Source organism: Nicotiana tabacum, chromosome 2 (genome assembly GCF_000715075.1).
Source record: "Nicotiana tabacum cultivar K326 chromosome 2, ASM71507v2, whole genome shotgun sequence".
Taxonomy (NCBI): Eukaryota; Viridiplantae; Streptophyta; class Magnoliopsida; order Solanales; family Solanaceae; genus Nicotiana; species Nicotiana tabacum.
Genome location: NC_134081.1, coordinates 77373578 through 77393940, shown reverse-complemented (window position 1 = coordinate 77393940; position 20363 = coordinate 77373578). Strand labels below are relative to the sequence as shown.

Here is a 20363-nt window from a genome sequence, read left to right as displayed (position 1 = left end):
ACTTAAACGTAAGAATGGATGAGGCAGATGCCGTACAGGGAACATATTGGCCCTACAAGTAGTACTTCTTTTCAGCTTTTATATTGTTTTATTTTTAAATTTGTTTTTGAGGGTTATGTCGCTTCTCAAAGTTATTTCTTTTTATAGATATATAAGATCTTAAAGCTTTTAGTAAAAGCGAAAATTCTTGGAAGTTGGGACTTTCGAGGGGTTCAGCCGCCGCCACAACCGTCTTTTCTTTCTCTCTAGATTTTCTAATCAACATCACAAGACAATAAAATGTTAAAATAAATTATTATGTCAAACTTTGGTATAGAAGAGTATAATATAATAATTTAATGTATAAAACGTTAGTTAGTTAGTGATATTATATCCAATTTCAATAACATAGAGAAACTAGTTAAGCTGATATTTTGCCAAGTTTGATTAGCATACTCCTTCTGTTTTCATTTACGTGAACTTGTTTGATAGTTTAAGAAAAAAGAAAAAACTTTTGAAATTTTTGTAAATATGCTATAATATTTGTTTGATTATAAATCTTTTGATACTTGTGATGTAAAATATTGGCATACCATTTGTGTGAATGTGAAAGTTTTTCATTCAAGATAAAATCGCAATCCTAAAATTAAGAGTTTTCCTATCAAGAAAGGGTTCATCGATTTTGAAATTGACTAAAAAGAAAATAGATTCATATAAATTGAAACAAATGGTATAATATTTATACCAATTCAAATTACTTGACAGAGCAAGTTTATTGAGAGCCTGGAGAAAAAAGTAATGTGCAGGGATTGGAATTGCAATGGTAATCTTACTCGCCTACACCACTAAAGCATAATATCACAAAATATCTTGTTTTTTTTTTCTTTTGTGTACTTCTTCACTACCTCTGAAACAATTGACTTTTTTAGATGATATATCAGTCAGATTTACAAGAATATGCAATTAGTGCAATTTGTAGCGTTTAATATGCAAAAGGATCCTGTTTGATATATGTATCTGTCAAATTTACACAGTTCAGCTAGCTAAAATTCTGTCGTTTGAGCAAATGAATTCTGCATTCAGCGGATTGATAGACAAAAATAAAAAGACTGACAATGTAACATAAAAGAGTATTTCTTGGAATTGTCTCAAACTTGATTCAGTTACTGTATTATTTGCTTATGGAGTTGCACAATACCAAAAAGAGTATAAAACACCCGTTAAGACACTGGAAGAGAAAACACCAATATAAAAATTTAGACATAGATCCACACCAAATGAGCGCTGAACTTGAGTTCTCTTTGCCACCTCCATCTCGATTTAGGTACTAAAGTTAATATTTAAATATTCAGAAACTACACCCGAAGTACTTAGACATTAAAATAACAAAACCTAAACATTTTAAGGGACAACATAAAAACTATCAACACAACTGCAAGTTCCACACAATTTTACGCCTATGGTATGTGGTGTAACACACCAACTTTTATAGTGATTCCGAGGACCCTACTTCTCGGTTATCTTTCGTTAAATTAAAAATATAAAAGGGGGTCAACAGCCAACTTTGATGTAGAAATTACACAGCCTAGTTTAGATTTTGGATTTCATCTCTATGCAGATATAATATAGTAATAAAATGATAACCTCTGAACTGCCTCATGGTAAAGATTGGATGCAAGAGACAAACGAGGATCCTGATTACAGGTGATAACAAGTGCTTTGTCAAGTGATTAAAGCAGCTTCAGTCTCACAGGAGTATGCTAATTTTGAAAAATGAACAAAAAGATTCCCCTGGATCGACAATAACATAATACTACCAAGGTATAAGACTCAAAACCATTAGCAAAAATACATTCTTTACACCCACCTAAACCCAAAGAACCCCTTGCGGAGAGATTAGGATAGAAGAAAAAGAGACCTCTCTACCCAGCAGCAGTTTGCGCAAGTAGAGATGGTTTGCCCCTTGCATCATCTCGACTGTGGACTTGTGACAAATTATAAAGGTCCTAATGCCAAATGTAAGAATACTTTTAAAGGCTGCTGCAATCATTTTCCGTTACTTCCAAATGTAATGAGCCCAATTTCAACCATTCTTTGACTTGCTTTCCTGCAAGACCAGCTCTGGGATTGCAAAAAAAGGAGATGAGAGAGGGAGATGAGCCAATAGTCCCACATCCACTCTTACTGTTGTGATGCTATCGCCAAGAAAAATCTAATCGAAAGACCTGCCTCCACCATGACCAGCTTAAGCAGAATAACTCTTACAAAGATTCAGAATTAGTAGAGCTTATGGTGCAGCGGTGATTGATAAAGTCCTCAGGCGAAACAACCCTTTTCAGTTTGGCAATTGAATGTCATTCAAGCACCTGACCCGGCATTTACAATGAAATTTATATAAAAGAATGAGATAACTCATGCAACTATTATTTATTAGCAGTATCATGATTGTCCTCATGTTCGGCCATAACAAAATTGTTGGAGTGGTCATCCTCTTCTCTCCTCTCCATAAAAGAGATCTCGTTGTGATTGCTTCTATCTGAGCCTCCATTATTTTTCCGCTTCCTAGTCATAATTTTGGGAATGAGGCGTGTTACCTCATTGGTCTCTGTTTCTTCATCGTCATGGTTGATCCGTTCAAATCGAACAGCACTGACCTTTCTGGCATTCCCTGCTAATATCTGCACCAAAATTGAGGAGATCAGCTGCCAACTATCTGCCTACTGTGAAACTCTTCAGTCTGCTAAGTTCATGGAAAACGACAGCAGCTTGGATTTAAGAAGGTAGTTGAAGCTCAGTGTCAATCCATTCATGGTAATTTAAAATCAAGCATACAACAGTTCAAGTCCACAGCCATAATATTGGAATTTTTACCTAGTTTAACACGTTTTATAGACCTAATTACACAATAGACAGAACTCTTGGTTATTTCATTAATAGCACATTTTATATCATTTTTAGCATGTTTATCAGGTTCCTATGTTTAATACCTAAATATTCTAAAAAATTAGGCCCCACTAAATCTGGGATTCATTTTAATTCCTTTATCCTTTTTTCAAAGTTATCTTTCATCTCTCTCATCACTTATTAAAGTTCTCTCACATCTAACACATCCTCTCCCCTTTTCTATCGTGATTCTTATAAAGGTATAATGAACTGTTTCATTGGCCTCATTGTTCTTATAAGTATAGATATGTTATAATCAAGGCATAATATTCTTGCATTGTTTGTAGGAAATGAACTGTTCAATTTACCGCATTAAATAGCTAACTAAGAAAAGGCTGAAAAAAGATAAGGAAAAGCACCAACAGCAACAACAACAACCCAGTAAAATCCCACAAGTGGGGTCTGGGGAGGGTAGACTGTACGCAGACCTTACCCCTACCCCGGAGGGATAGAGAGGTTGTTTCCGAGATACCCTCAACTCAAAAAGAAGACGAAAATAGACAATAGAATCCGTGACAGCAACAAAAATCAAAAAAATAATATTAGCATCGTAAGAAACAGAAAATAGATCGAAAAGCAATAACAACAACCAGTAATAATGCCACAGTACGATGAAAAAACGGAAAAATAGATTGAACACAACATAAACCACTAGCCGTCCAAGACAAAACCCTACCAGGTGGGGCACCCCCGGTACAAAGAAGAAAAACGCTCGACTCCCTCCTAACCTTCAACCCTAATGCTCGACCTCCACACCTTCCTACTAAGAGCCAAATCCTCGGAAATCTGAAGTCGCGCCATGTCCTGCCTAATCACCTCACCCCAATACTTCTTAGGCCGCCCTCTACCTCTTCTCATACCCACCAAAGCCAACCACTCACACCTCCTCAGCGGGGCATCTGAGCTTCTCCTCCGCACGTACCCGAACCATCTAAGCCTCGCTTCCCGCATCTTGTCATCTATGGGAGTCACGCCCACCTTCTCCCGAATATCTTCATTCCTAATCTTATCCAGCCTAGTGTGCCCGCACATCTATCTCAGTATCCTCATCTCTGCTACTTTCATCTTCTGGATATGGCAAATAACAATTTATTTTGAAATTTGGTCACACTCGGGGCTTTGCTATAGTGGTGAGCATCACATGATAAGTGGATTAGACGCACGTGTTTGAGTAATGCCGAAGACAGATGCCAGGTATTTAAGTGGAGAAGGGTAGAGGGCCCAATATCCACCAAGTTTCAAACCGTTTGCCACTCTCCCTTGAAGATTTCTCGATTATCCAGAAAAAGAACAAATAAAAAATTTCCACACAAGAAGCAACTTCTTTGTTCTGAATTTCCTATTCATTTCACCAACCTAAAGCTCAATCAGTTACTGTATAGCATTAGCAGATGAGAACATATGAAATCTATTGCATCTGCCCACATATAAAGACTAGAAAGCAGCTAGTGATGTCAGGTAATAAAGCAGCCATAGCTCTTCCCAAGTTCCCAAGAAAGAAAAATCACAGTTAATTATAAAAGCAGCAACGCCTTGGTTATTTTCAACTCGACCAGAAAAACGTGAGGATTTAGAAAATAAACGCAACTGAAGTTCAAAAAGAGGCACATTATCAGATCCTCTCTATGCACACCATCCCTGTGCAAACAACCCCCTCTTTGCACAGGAACTATTTTATTTATTTTTCTAAAGAAAACGCAGTTCTGTTGTTATGTTATTGATCTAACTCTGATATCTAATCAGATTTGTACAGCTGGAAGTAAACATTTGTAGTACATTTACTAGCTCCAATTAGATAACTACCACATAGAAGAGCTCGTATGTAATGGTGTGGAATACACAAAAAATCTGCTTTTTTACAGGAAAAAAGAAAAAGCATACCTCAAGCTTAAACATTTGGTTCTTCTCAGTTTGGTCTGCTCGATCAGATTCTGTGTCATTATAATTGTTGTCCTCATCTTCATTTCCCCTTTCCAGTATAACCTTAATCCTCTCACCTGTCCTTGGGATATATCCAAATGCTTCGCAGACAAAGCCAGAGACTGTCTCATACTGATGGTCCTGGTGCCGATTAAAAGAAAGACATCAAATTGTTGGGAAAAATCTAGAATGATTAGCAATAGTCGAAGCTGTTTTACCCTACCAAAATCATGCTAACAAGCAGACATAATAGTTATTTGCAGAACCAGTAACTTGGCAGCTAGAAAATTAAAACTAGCAGTAAAATGTAGTTTTCAGGTAGAAAATTTAGCTCTTAAAAGAGTAGTATACCTCAGGCATTTTAATATTGAGATCTTCAGAGAGCTGGTCAATAGAAGTGTTTGCATCAACATCGTATATTCCCTCAGCCCGCATGACAATATAGCCAGTTTTTTTCTGGATTTCCTCCTGTCACGCAACAAGAAAACATAATACATAAACAGATAACTTCCACTGTACTAATGAGTTATGATACTCTAGCATACAGAGATCACTTCACCTATCATAACAACACCTAAATATCATCGCTAGTACAGCGTAGGGGTTACAAACCATTTAATCTTCAAACATATTTATTGTTTGGAAATATTTAAAAGAGTTGCAGTAATTTCAGCTCTGAGTTGAAGAGGGAATCCGTCAGAGATATCTGTGGACCTACAAACAACTAGCAGCTCAAAGAAGTGGACAGAGGGACCCATAAGTCTTACTTTTGAATCATTTTCGTCAAAGATTTCACCAACAATTTCCTCGACCACATCTTCAAGGGTTACAATCTGTTTCATGAAATAAGAAATTTCGATAAAATTAAGGAAGCGTCACAACCAAGAAAAAGACAACATGAGAAAGAATACTTACTCCAATAGTTCCTCCATATTCATTTAGAACAACGGCCATGTGTACCTTTCTAATGCGGAACTCTCTTAGAAGGTTCCACACAGACATAGAATCTGCATTGTTATAAGATTATTGTTTACCTCCTTGGGTAACTTCATGTGTTGGAAAGAAAACAAGAGAGTAATGTATGCCTTTTATGAGCATAAAGCATGAAAAGTTTTAAGAATGGGAGACGTGTCATAATAATGATACTCGCTGAAAGCAGCAGGTTAAATAAGGAGTATTTATATCTCAGCAGTGTGAGGATCTGAATATTGCCTTCAGGAAAGTGGACAGACCTTCAGTAGCGTCAATTATACTAAAAAAATATTTATATCTGTTTGATGATATAGTTATGGTAAACAGAGACATTAAGTCTCTGAAATATATGCAGCTGTACTTAAAACTCCTACTTATTGATTTTATAGACATGGTTTAGGTGACATCGACATATCAAAATAGTTAACAGGGGATCTCTCATTCAAACAGCAATCTGGAACAAATGTAAATTACCAGGAACAAAGTATGCAGGTTTATGAGCCATGTCTCCCACGACAGAACTTTCCAGCAAGTCTCCCTTCAAAACCAAACAGAATGTAATTCTGCATACTATGAGATTTATGTGTACAATTAGAAATGATACCACTACTATTCGGAAAGATGACTAGTTGAAGTTGTAGATAGTAGACCTTTTGTACATAATCTAGGAGATCCATGGCATATGCAATGCCAACAATATTATCTATACGTTGCTCAAAAACAGGCACCCTGAAAATCATAGATAAACTCTTTTAGCACCTTTTGAAGGAAATTTGTTTTCTATGCAGAAAGAAGTGATAACACGTCTAACGGACCTGGAGTACTGATGTGTCACCCAAAAACTATGGAAATCAACTAAAGTTGCACTGGCATCGATTGCAACTACATCAACAAGAGGTGTCATTACCTCTCTGACATGGGTATCTTTTATCTCCAACACGTTTTCAATCATATCCTGCCAGAGAACAGAGGTATTAATTTTCACATCTGCGAAATTCTGAAAAAATGCATTCTTAAAAAAATGAGAATTAATTCAAAAAAAGAAACAAAAGGAGAGATGATAAAACTGATAGTATTGCAAAATACTAGAGGTTGAAACTAACTGATAAGTCAGTTACTCAGAGCCACCTACTTATGCATGGAAATCAACAAGTTCAAGGATATCCTAAGAAAAATGTTCAAGCATCCTCTACTTAGTCCTCCACGAAACACACCTTGTACGCTTTTAACAAGCTGCATTAGTTATGAACCATGACTAAATGAGGATGTTTGGGAATTACAAGGGTGGAACTTCATTTTTTGTAAACTTCTAAATGACTGGGAAGTAGAGGGAGTTGCCGAATTTTATTAACACCTGGAACTGTTTCTGATGATGCTTTGACATGGAAGTGGAACTGCAAAAGGATCTTTACTGTCAGTTCAGCTTCCTCCGTATTTTCCGAAAATGAGAATCAGGATAGCAACTGGCCTTGGAAGTTGGATTGTTGTATTACCTTTGTTATAGTCAAGCAGAATCCAACAGCTCACTTATTTTTGCACTGGTCTGCTATGGCAACTTTTCCTGAACATGGTTGGACTCGGACGGGTTATGCCTAGTTCTAACAACTGATCTATTGAGGTGCTGGAGTAATGTGGGGGGATGCGTGAGACCAAGAGAAATGGTGGAAGATAATCCGAACTTGTATATGGTGGACCTTATGGAAAGAAAGGAATGCCATGTGTTTTGAACTATGTTGCGCGGACTCTCCAAAATGTTGCGTCACCCGTGTCGGATCCTCCAAAAATACACTACTTTTGAAGGATCCGACACGCATCCGGAGACATCTTTGGAGAGTCCGAGCAACATAGGTTTTGAAGGAAGAGGCAGCTCAATTCAGAAAGATCAAGATGAACTGCTTACTATTATTTCATTTTTGGTGTAAATAAAGCTATGTGCATGATGCTAACTCCATACTTGATATCATAGAATCCTTGTAAGATGAACTCATGAACAAGTGTATATATATATATATATATATATATATATAGAGAGAGAGAGAGAGAGAGAGATAAGAAATACTGGGGGCATGTACGAGACACACTGGTGTCAAGTTGAAGCATCTACTTGACCACTGGGTAAGGTTAAAGTGTCAAACTGATAGTTGGGGCTAAGTTTGAGTGTCTGTCTATCTATTTTGCCTTTCATATGATATAAGCTACAATTTTTCACATAGCTTAGTAACTCTTTCATCATTGTTCATTCATATACTTTCTTAAATTTAAAGCAGTAGGATAAAATGATACACCTATTAGTTGATCCATTCACTTCCAAAATATGTAACCATCAATCTCCCATATTAACATGCAAGATAAACACAAGATACAAAGAGTATGCGAAAATGGAGCTCGTCCAAATAGACATGATAATGCACCTCAAGATGCTGCATTTAGTACAATGGCCACATACTTGAGGGCTACTCTCATGGACAACTAATTCAATGTGAACTAGAGAGCCTTATTATGAGTAGAATACTCAATGTGCTTCTCTGGTTCATATTTGGTTATAATCGAGTAGCCACGTATAACAACAGAAACCCAGAAAACAAACTCACCTGCTCTTCCTCCTCAATTGCGCCGCTTAACTCTGCCCCTCGCAGCATCAACTTCAATTCATCTTCAGTGACATATGGTTCACTAGAATACCAAAATGGTTACAAAAAGATTTCACACAACTTGAAGTCACAAACTCACACACAAAAATAAACATGCATTCTAACATGCACATGCACAAGTATGTGCAGCAACCAGAGAACCAATGACTTACAGTATAAGCACAAGACTAAGCTACATGCTCTAAATCGAAGTGAAAAGAATGCCGGTGGAGAGAAATTTAACAGAGGCATCTCTCACTATTATCTTGAATTCTAGCATACTTCTCAAGATCTTTCTTTTTGTATGACGATGTACTTCTCCAGATCTTTTTGGTTAATCAAATAGACCATGGGTCTAACTCAATTCCAAAAACTAGTTCATGAGATAAGAATTGCACAAAACCATAAAAAGAGACTATAGCCTGTATCCCCAATGTGAGACTCTAACACCTCGCATGTCCCGGGTTGGAAATCTGGAACGTGGACAACATTACATGGAGCACATCATTGGCAAACCTTTTAATATGGAGCGATTTAGCTAGATACCATGTTAAGACAATGAATTTGGGTCTAAATCAACTCCAAAAAGATAACTCATGAGTTGAGAATTGCCCAAAACCATATCAAGAGACTACCTTCCACCGGTGGGTAACTCTCGCAACCAAAGTTTAGGTAGATTTGAAAAACATCAAGCGTTTTTTGTTTTAGCCGGGACTTGAACCCAGATCTCCAAGGTTTTTACCCACTTCATTTAACGTGACACCACACCATTGGGTGCAATGTGAGATTATAACACTTCCCATCTATTTTATCGTAAATAGAATTTTCTGCAAGTTATCATGGACAAAAGACTAAGAATCTATTAGAATTATATGCAGAAAGAACCTAAAGCTTTTGCACCCAAGGATGTGGCCTAGTAGTCAATAAAGTGGGTTAGAACCATAAGGTCTCAGGTTCAATTCCCAACGGAGACAAAAAACACTAGGTGATCTTCCCATCTGTCTAAGCCTTGGTGGATAGACTTACCTAGTACTGAGGTATCAGGTTTCCCGTGAAATTAGCCGAGATACGTGCAAGCTGGCCCGGATACTACGGTTATTACAAAAAAAAATTGATGCTTTCCATATATCTTTCTATAGTAATGTATTTATCCAATACAAACCAGCATATAGTCACTCGCTATGATTGACAACAGGCCTACATGATAAAGATAATCTTTACCAAATAATATGTGCATGTGAACTTGCCATATTCAGTATTTTAATAAAAAACTAGAAATAGCAAATAAGAGCATGTTCATTCTCATCCTTCTCCAAAAAAAAAAAGAGCATGTTAATTCTCAAAAAAATACTCCCTCCGTTCCAATTTAGATGATGTAGTTTGACTTGGCACAAAATTCAAGAAAAAACGAAAACTTTTGAAACATGTGGTCCTAAAAGCTTAAGGGCAGAAGTTTTGTGGAGTTGTGGCTATAAAAACTTCTCATTAAGGGTAAAGTGGGTAAAATATTTTCAAACATAGAAATGTGTCATTCTTTTTGGAACAGGAGAGTGTGTCATTTCAATTGAAACGCACGGAGTAGTAAATAAGAGCATGTTCTGTAAATACAGCACACAAATGGTAACAAAAGATGAACAATCTGTGAGACGGAGCGCGTGATAACAGCAAGACTTGATTTACAGTCACCATACCTTCTTCCTTTCAAGCCGAGGAGTTTTAGCATTCCCATTGATAGATATGTCACAACTCTTCCTACTGGATATAGTATCAAGGAAAGCCATGCCACTGGCCTAACCTAGAAGAAATTCAAATCAGATTCCATCTAAGATTTTTAAGGCATTATCAGTATAATATCTGAATCCATTAGTCAGTTTTTCCAACCAAGACATCAACTTACCACAAACCTAGCAACCTCCGTAGCATTGTGAACAGCTATGCTTTTTGGAGTAATTTCCGTTAGGAGTAGGATTAAAACCTTGCAGCATAGACAGAAAAAGGTAGCAGTTTAGCAACTCTAGCAGAATATTGTATTGGCATCTGCAATGAGTAAAAGTTTACAAGCAGCAAAAGAGGTCTTCATTCACTTTTCTATATTTTCAAACAAAGGGAAAAAGGACTGAGGCATCTTCAGCAATAGAGGTTTTTCAAAGGAGCAACTCATTTTTCGTTTGCTAAGCCAGTGGACAAAATCACACTCTTAGAATTAGGCTTTGCCTCTGTCCTCCAAACTATTTTTAAGCATACGCTTTTGGCCTAAGCAAATAAGGAAAATATATGTCTAAGGAAAAGGCCAATATCAAGACAAAGTAGACGGAACATGACATACCGTCATAACTCCAGTTGCCGCACTCACACCAGCTTCACCAAATACTGCAGTTGCAGCCTCAGTAACTAATGCAGTAGCTCCAATATTGACAACGCTGAGCACACATATGAAATCTAAAATAAGAAATAATCTTCATTTTCAAGTCGAGGAACACAGTATAAGTCATGATTACAACATCAAATGAACAGTACGTTGTTCCAATGAGTATAGTTGTAAGGAATCGAGTAACATCACTCCTCAACATTTTGAAGACCCCCTCACTGTCAGATTCTTTTTCAGCCAACTCCCGTACCTAACATTTATAAGCAGAAACAATTAATTGCATTAATTGGCGACTAAAATGATGTGCAAATGATGAACGAGAGTTTCTTTCTTTTAATGATAAAGAAGAAAGAAAAAACAGCAGGATAGTAGTCTGGAGATGTAAAAGGAAGCTTCGCACTAAATTCATTAGCAAAAGTTGATTCAAATATAAGTAAAAAGGACTTTGGTAAGGAAAAAAAAGATAGGGTCCATGCCAAATTCGATTTTGTGAAATACAACACAGCAACAAACACGCTCTAATATTACAGATTTGTAACTATCTCGAGCTAAAAGTTTTACCTTTCTCTGCACCTTGAATCTTACAAAGACCAAGGTGAGGAAAATTAAGTACGGCCATTTGGAGTACGTAAAAGACGATAGAATAGAGAATGATAATTTTATTTTTGTTTTTTCTGTCATATGTGAGGAAGATACCAAACAAAGTTAGAAGCAAGTTCTAAAGCACGGTTGTAAGACGAACAATATTATGTAAGTGTGGGTGTATGGCATCCAAGGCTACCATATCCACAAGATGAATTTCGTAAAAGTAGAGACGTTAATAGAGATGTTCTATACTTCTATCACACAAGATTAGACAATGTTAGGAATGATATCTGCTAGAGACATTGATATCCTTAATCTTACCATTAAGCTTCTTTTTCTAATAGGTAAAAGCAATTAAATTCAGCAAATGTGCACTAAGAAGGTGCACAAAACACGCACAGATCGGAAACTCAGTTCATCCACAAGCCTTATAAACATTAAAATTTGCTTTAAAACGGAAACTTAAGCACCATGATCTCTCAGCTATAGTGAAGTCCATTATACTGTTTTTTTATAACCGTGGTGTCTGGGTCAGCTTGTGCGCACCTCGACTAATTCAACAGGATACCTGCCACCTCCAACCAGCAACAGGTACCAGGTAACTTTATCCACCGGGCTTGGATAGATGGGAAAAAATCACCTAGTGTTTTTTGCCTTCGTTGGGATTTGAACCTAAGATCTCATGGTTCTCATCCACTTCATTGACCACTAGACCACACCCTTCGGTGCTAGTGAAGTCCATTATACTTCCAACACTAAAATTTATATGCTCCACAAATTTAGGAAGTCCTAAAATACTTAACACTATTTCTAGAGCTTTTGAAAACAAAAAGAACAATGTAGTTAATCCTAAGCACAAACGCTTACTTTTGCTTAGTTTTTATTGCAACATGACTACGGCAAATGATTTAGAACCGAATGTCTTCATTTGACTTTATCAGTTCTTCACATTCACCGTAAAGTTCTTTTCTGTGTTCTTTTTCCCAGTATTCCCTTAGTGATGGATTACATCAATAAAGTGTTTCATTACCTTAAACAAAACCTTCAACTCTCCACCTACCGGCGGCTTGAGTCACCAAGGGAAAGTGGAAAAAAGGTCACAAATGATTCCTGGACCAAGGGGGTGGTTTGAGGGAGTGGGGTTTACCATATTAAAAAATGCTAAACCATAATAAATACTATTCTGTGGGTTTTAAATACAGCAACAAAAATATTCAATTACTTATTACTTCCTCCGTTGCATTTTATATTATGGTGTTTGACTGACAAGTTTAAGAAAGAAAGATCTTTCGCACATACCAAAAGTACCATTAGAACTTGTGGTCCTTTTTGGGGGAGGGATAAGGAAAAGGTTAACCATTAGAACTTGTGGTCTTAAACATGACATTAAAGGTCAAAAGTTTAAGGTTAAAGAGCATCCAAATATAGAAAGGTATCGTTCTTTTGGAACAAAATAAAAAAGAAAGAGTGACAAATGAATTGGAACAAAGGGAGTAATTTTTTCCCTGTTAGTATCCAATTAGTTTGCGTTAGTTTAAGCCTAATTCTTGATTGCCTATAATTATTTAGCGGTTACTGCGGCTAAGACTGCGACGTTTGGGCTTTAATTTGATTTCTTAATAGTTGTTCTGTTGGCCTTCTTTTAGATATCTATTGTTATCACTAGTTTAATTATGGCTTGTCTGTTTGTCTTATCTGTACGTATTTCTAGTGGTAGAGTTGTAAGTGTTAGACTTGCCTCCTTTAGTTTAATCCTTTGTCTATTTTAGCGACAGTTCTAGCGTAATTTTCCGTAGATTATAGTAGCTGGGGTGAGTGATGGTGGAATAAGGTCATGTCCTCGGGTGGGGTGGGGTGGGGGCGGGGAAAAAAAGGTGGCAAGAGAGTCTCTAGGCTGAGAGTGGGGTCCTGGAACATAGGAACTTTGATGGAAAGTCTATAGAGTTAGCGAAGATCCTCCAGAAGAGGAAGATCAACATAGCTTGTGTCCAGGAGACTAGATGGGTGGGTTCGAAGGCTCAAGATGCTGATGGGTTTAAATTATGGGTCTCAGGACGCGAGAGGGGTAAGAATGGGATAGGTATCTTGGTTGACATGGATCTTAGGGAGCTAGTGGTAGAAGTTAGGAGGGTGAACGACAGGCTGATAACTATTAAGCTGGTTGTGGGAGGGTTTACTTTAAATGTGATTATTGCTTACGCGCCACAAGTGGGTTTGGACGAGGAGATTAAGAGGCGCTTCTAGAAAGAATTTGACTTGTTGGTACGTGGCATTCCGCTCACCGAGAAGTTATTCATAGGAGGTGACTTCAATGGTCACATTGGGGCGACATCGGAAGGAGTATGACGATGTGCATGGCGGCTTTGGCTTTGGAGTTAGGAGCAGAGGAGGTACTGCGTTGTTGGACTTTGCTAAAGCCTTTGATTTGGTGATTACCAACTTGTGTTTTCCGAAAAGGGAGGAGCACTTGGTTACATTCCGGAGTTCGTTGGCCAAGACTAAAATTGATTATCTACTCCTCCGGAAGTGCGATAGGAGTCTGTGCATGGATTGCAAGGTTATACCCAGCGAGAATCTCACGATTCAGCATAGATTATTTGTGATGGACTTAGAGATCGTGAGGAAGAGGAGGAAGAGGGCCGTGTATGGTCAACCCAGGATCAGGTGGGGTGCTTCGACTAGTGACAAAGCGCAGGAGTTGGGGGGAAATTGTTGGCTATGGGAGCTTGGAGGAGTAGTGGGGACGCGAGCTGTATGTGGACCACGACAGCGGAGTGTATTAGAGTAGCTGCGCGAGAAGTGTTAGGGGTCTCGAAGGGTTTCTTTGACGGCCACAAAGGTGACTGGTGGTGGAGTGAGGAGGTACAAGAGAAAGTGAAAGCCAAACAAGCGGCGTACTTGACGCTTATAGAGAGCATGGACGAGGAGGCGAAGAGGATGAACAGGGAGGGGTATAGGAGGGCTAAGAAGGAGGCGAATTTAGCGGTTATTGCGGCTAAGAAGGAGGCGAAGTTAGCGGTTATTGCGGCTAAGACTGTGGGTGTTTGTATGAAGAGCTTGGGGCCAAAGGCGGGGACAAGAACCTATACATGCTAGCCAAGGTGAGAGTGAGGAACGCCCGTGATCTGGATCAAGTTAAGTGTATCAAAGATGAGGAAGGTAGAGTTTTGATGGAATAGGCTCAGATTAGACGAAGATGGCAGACATATTTCCATAAACTCCTGAAAGAATAGAGTGATAGGGACATTGTGTTGGGCGACTTGGAGCACTCCGAGATGTGCTGGGATTTCGGGTATTGTAGGCGCATAAGAGTAGAGGAGATCGAGGGAGCTATGTGTAAGATGCACAGGGGTAGAACTACCGGACCAGATGAAATACCTGTGGAATTTTGGAAGAATGCGGGTAGGGCAGGTTTGGAATGGCTCACTAGGTTGTTCAACGTCATTTTTAAGACGAACAACATGCCCGATGAATGGAGATGGAGTACGATGATTCCTCTGTGTAAAAACAAGGGCGATATCCAAAGTTGCAATAATTATAAGGGGATTAAGCTGTTAAGCCATACTATAAAAGTTTGGGAGAGGGTGGTTGAAGAGAGGGTGAGGACCAGTGTGTCCATTTTTTAGAACCAATTCGGTTTCATGTCGGGGCGTTCGACTATGGAAGCCATTCACATTGTGCGGAGATTGGTGGAGCGGTATACGGATATGAAGAAAGAAATTGCACATGGTGTTCATTGACCTAGAGAAAGCATATGACAAGGTCTCGAGAGAGGTGCTCTGCGATGCTTGGAGGCTAAAGGGGTCCTAGTAGCCTACATTAGGGTGATTAAGGACATGTATGATGAAGCTAAGACTCGGGTTAGGACAGCGAAAGGAGACTCAAAACACTTTCCGGTTATGATGGGGTTGCACCAGGGATCAGCTCTTAGTCCATTCCTATTTTCCTTGGCGATGGACGCATTGACGAGACACATTCAAGGTGAGGTGTCATGGTGTATGTTATTTGCGGATGACATAGTTTTAATTGACGAGACGCGGGGTGGTGTTAAGGAGAGGCTGGAGGTTTGGAGGCAGACCCTAGAGTCTAGCGGTTTCAAGTTGAACAGGACCAAGACGGAATACATGGAGTGCAAGTTCAGCAACGATACCTAGGAAGGGGATATGGAGGTGAGGCTTGATACGCAAGTCATCCCCAAGAGTAGGGATGTTAATGCATATTTAAAAACAGACTAAACCAAACCGTATCGCACCGAACCGATTTTTAGGTTTCTTTTAAAACACCGTAGGTTTTTATATAAATCTATAACAGTATCGATAATTAGGGTAAGTTTTTTATTTTACAAAAATAAACCGAAAATATATCGAACCGTACCGAATAAATTTTACATGAGGAAAATATATTTATATAGTAAGTTTAAAAATAATAAAGCATTAAATTTTTCTTTGGACCTTGGAATTATGAAAACGGTTACAAGTCAACGAGTAATTTAACTCAAAATATTAATTCCTAAAACCTATTATGCTACTTCTACTTAAACTAAGTTATTTCCAGCATCTTCATTAGCAAAACACAAAGTATTTTAGTGATTATAAGTAGCAAACTACAATGTATTGAATATGTTTCTTTTCATATAATTTAGATTTATCTTTTTGAATATTTAATTTTATAGACATTATTCTTGAGTCTCAACTTGGTTAATATCTTTTCACTCGTGTGATTTATATTTTCTTTGTCTTTGCTTGGTTTCTTTTACGTTGCTATAGAATAGTTGATGAATCTATACTCTGGCCATCTTTTATGTTTTTTTTTAACTCATCACCCTTTAAACAGTAAAAATGTCTAGAGAGTTTTGCTAAGTCCTATAAAAGAACATATGTTATTGCATTCTAGTTCTACTGGTGACTTTTATATGACATTTTAAAAAATACCGACAATTAACCGAATCGTACCGATACCGAAGAGAAACCGACATGATTGGGACGATTTCGAAAAGTCTAATTTTGGTTATACATAATAGAATAACCGAAAAATTGGTATGGTACAAATTTTATAAAATAAAAGGCCGAACAGATCCATTGACACCCCTACCCAAGAGAGGTAGTTTCAAATATCTTGGATCTATAATAAAGGTAACGGGGAGATTAATGAAGATGTCACGCATCGTATCGGAGCAGGATGGATGAAGTGGAGACTCGCTTCTGGTGTCTTGTGTGATAAGAATGTGTCGCTGAGACTTAAAGGTAAGTTCTACAAGGTTGTAGTTAAGACCGACTATGTTGTATGGAGCAGAGTGTTGGCCGGTCAAGAACTCTCATACCCAGAAGCTAAAAGTAGCTGAGATGAGGATGTTGAGGTGGATGTATGGGCATACCCGGTAGGATAAGATTAGGAATGAAGTTATTCGGGAAAAGGTGGGAGTAGCCCCTGTGGAGGATAAGATGCGGGAGGCGAGGTTGAGATGGTTCGGGCATGTTAAGATGAGAAGTATAGAAGCCCCAGTTAGAAGGTGCGAGCAGTTAGCCTTGGCGGGCAGCAGGAGGGGTAGAGGTAGGCCTAAGAAGTCTTGGGGAGAGGTTATTAGGCGGGACATGGCGCAGCTGGAGCTGACTGAGGACATGGCCCTAGCCAGGAGGGTGTGGAGGTCAAAGATTAGGGTAGAAGGTTCGTAGGTAGTCGAGTGTTTCTCTGTCTTACTGAGTTCGCTAGCATTAGTGTTAGTATAATATCTTTTATTCATAGATGGCTATTACTATCTAGAGTTTGACTGCATTCTTGGTTTCGGCCTTATTTCATCTTGCTGTTATTCCTACTTGTTGCAATTACCATTTCTTTTTCAGTTATTCTCTAGCCGAGGGTCTATCAGAAACAGACTCTCTGCCCTTGCAGGGGTAGGGGTAAGGCTGTGTACATCTTACCCTCCCCATACCCCACTTGTGGGAAATTACTGGGTTTGTTGTTGCTGTTGTTTTTTTTTTTTGTTTTTTTTTTTGGGGGGGGAGGGGGTTTTAAGAGACTTAGGGAAGATAAAGGGGAAAGGAAAAGTTTGGTGAGAATAAACCTACATAACTCAATGTATGACATTTAGAAGTTACTTGAAATGTGCAACTCATTACAAGCTTCTAATTGGCTCACTGGTCAAATAATACCTACTGATCACTGAGCCGTAAGGTCCAGTCGTACCCAAAAATCAGAATACATAAAACAAAAGTAGGAGACCTGAAGGTTTGGCAATAGTTAAGTCCATCTCAAAACTAATCAAAGGCTAATTTTACTCTTTTATGCACTTATAATCTCAAAAATCAAACAGCAGCAAATGCGGGCATAACCCCTCAAGAAACAGATCATTTTCTAGATTATTTCTTTTCATATTACATTTGGCCCACCTTATCCACAATCCTTTGCACTAGTTCACATTTTTACCAACTAGTGACAAAGTGCTAATTTAATTTTCTAAGAACATTTTCTTAGCGTGCTATTTTAATGTGCACAAAGTCCAAGCCTTCTTTCATACATCAAGACTGGCATTTCTTACTTTTTTTTAATAAGTCAAAAGTTTCGTTAATGATGCACCAAGAAGGTGTTGTGTACGTCTAGATTGTTTTAGTTTATTTTCTCAAATTTTGTTATTCTTCCGCACTAGCTCTCTCTATTCTTTTTAAACTAGCCTGCTTCATTGCGACCGCAGCACCATATAAACTTATACAGCTAAAGGACTTACACCAAATTGATGAAATGAAACTACTGAGAAGTAGAGAAGCATCAGCATTTACTCATTAAGCTTGAGAATTCAGCATACAGGATTAATACAAAAGCTTTATATTATTTTTCTTGATTTCCAAATGGGATTTGTAGGATGATGGCATGAGTTGAGCTTAAATGGAGAATTGAAGATTCATATAGCTGACCCCAACTTGTTTGGGACTGAAGCGTAGTTGTTGTTTTGTTCCAAATGGGATTTGAACCTATGACCTAAAGCAACTTTCGAACCCCTTTACAACTATGTTCAAACTTTTCTTCACTTAAGGGGAGATTCAACCGCTTGTATATAACCAAAAAAATCATTTTTTACCTTATTTGCACAGTATAATTATTCGATAAAGGGGATTCAGTTCAACCCCCTTCTCTCTACTTAGTTCCGCCACTGACTGAGATAGGAGAGAAGCATCATCATTTACTCATTACGCTTGTGAATTCAGCATAGGAGGATAAACTCAAAAGCTTTATATAACTTTTTGCTTGATATTAATTTAGGGGTAAGGTTTGCGTACACTAACCTCCCCAGACCCCACCGGTGGGATTTCACTGGGTTATTGTTGTTGTTGTATTAGCAAAAAACTAAGCATGTAAATGCACCAAGGAACATATTTACAATTAAGACAGTGCATATAAAGAGGAAGCAAAAGAAGGTACCTTCCAAGGCCAAAGAGTAGTGATTGAAGTCTCAGCCATTGAGAAAAAAGCTGAAAGACTAAGAAGCGCTGCAAGAACTAACCCTTGCTCTTTAAAAACCCTGAGAACCTGCAAAAATGTAGGCCAAGAACCCCTCAACAGAACCAAACTCTGCTCTATAACCCCATTATATCCCCCATTTAAAACCCCTTCAACAGCAAGCACTCTTCTGCACCCAATTACAACAACCCCACATATCACAGCAGCCAAAACCAACCCTTTTTTCAACAACTCAAAAAATCGTATTTTTAAGCATGGCCCAGAAGAATCTTGGGCATTCTGAAAAACCCCATTTCCTTTAATTGACAGACAAATCCTAGAATTAAAATTACACCTGGAATTTTGATAAAGGTTAAAATTTGAAGCAACCCCACAACAGTAACGGAGGTTGTTATGGGCGGAGTGTTTAATGGGTAATTTTAATTGACGAGTATAAATGCGCGGATATGAACGTTTATTAGAAGAGGTGGTGGTGATGAATGAGGACGGATTAAAGAGTGAGACTTGGTGGACTGCTGCATCCATGGAATATTGTAACAAGAACTTGTGGAGAATTCAATTACTAAAAGAAAGCAAGAGGAATTGTGGGTATTTGGAGAAATGGGCTTTCGTTTGGAGTTTGAGGAGATGAAGAAATTGGGGAGAGCTCATTGCGTTCTTGGGTCACAAGAGCTCACTTGCTTCAAACTTTTTTGTTTCTTTTAAGCTATCAGCTCATCGAATCAACAAGCTTACTACGCTAACTAAAGCAACTTGTAGGTCCGAAATGACGGATTTGACCATCATAATGCCCGTAATCTCTCCTCATAACCTAGAGTCTGTGAATTCTCCATTTTATTTTTTGTCTTTTCCACTCCGTGAATTTCAGACCTGCTAATCAGATGGTTCGCACTCGCTATTAAAATGATATAGTTCTAATCGATGACACGGGAGGCGGCGTTAACAAGATATTGGAGGTTTGGAGACAGCGTCTTTAGTTTAAGGGTTTCAAGTTGAATAGGACTAAGACATAATATTTAGAACGCAAGTTCAACGACGTGATGGGAAATCAGATTTGGACGCGAGGCTTGACTCACAAGTCATCTCCAAGAGAGGAAATTTCAAGCACATTGGGTCAATTATCTAGAGGATGGAAAGATTGACAAGGATGTCATGCATCGTATTGGGATGGGCTGGATGAAATGGAGGTTAGCATCTAGAGTCCTATGTGACAAGAAGGTGCCACCGAAACTTAAAGGCAAGTTTTATCGAGTGGTAGTTAGGTCGGCCATGTTATATGGGGTTGAGTGTTGGTCCCTTATCCGGAAGATGTAAGTAACAGAGATGAGTATGATGAGATGGATGTGTGGGCACACTAGGCTGGACAAGATTAGGAATGAAGATATTGGGAAAAGGTAGGTGTGGCTCCCATAGACGACAATATGCATACAGCTAGGCTTAGATGGTTCGGGCACATGCGAAGGAGAAGCCAATATGCCCGGTTAGGAGGTGTGAGCGGTTAGCTTTGACGGGTA

The 20363-nt window shown here is 38.5% G+C and overlaps 1 protein-coding gene across 1 annotated transcript; it reads right to left on the bottom strand.

Annotated features, from left to right (window-relative positions):
* Window positions 1-1619: 1619 nt before the first annotated feature.
* LOC107783440 (putative DUF21 domain-containing protein At3g13070, chloroplastic) lies at window positions 1620-19578 on the bottom strand. Its single transcript, XM_016604406.2, has 14 exons — window positions 18811-19578; window positions 10962-11062; window positions 10771-10864; window positions 10342-10419; window positions 10136-10239; window positions 8406-8487; window positions 6630-6769; window positions 6465-6543; window positions 6289-6352; window positions 5758-5849; window positions 5610-5675; window positions 5194-5310; window positions 4804-4983; window positions 1620-2657 (listed from the first exon to the last, which is right to left on the bottom strand). Exons 1-14 carry the CDS (start codon window positions 19372-19374, stop codon window positions 2403-2405), a joined length of 2016 nt encoding a protein of 671 aa, XP_016459892.1. The 5' UTR covers window positions 19375-19578; the 3' UTR covers window positions 1620-2402.
* Window positions 19579-20363: the final 785 nt, after the last annotated feature.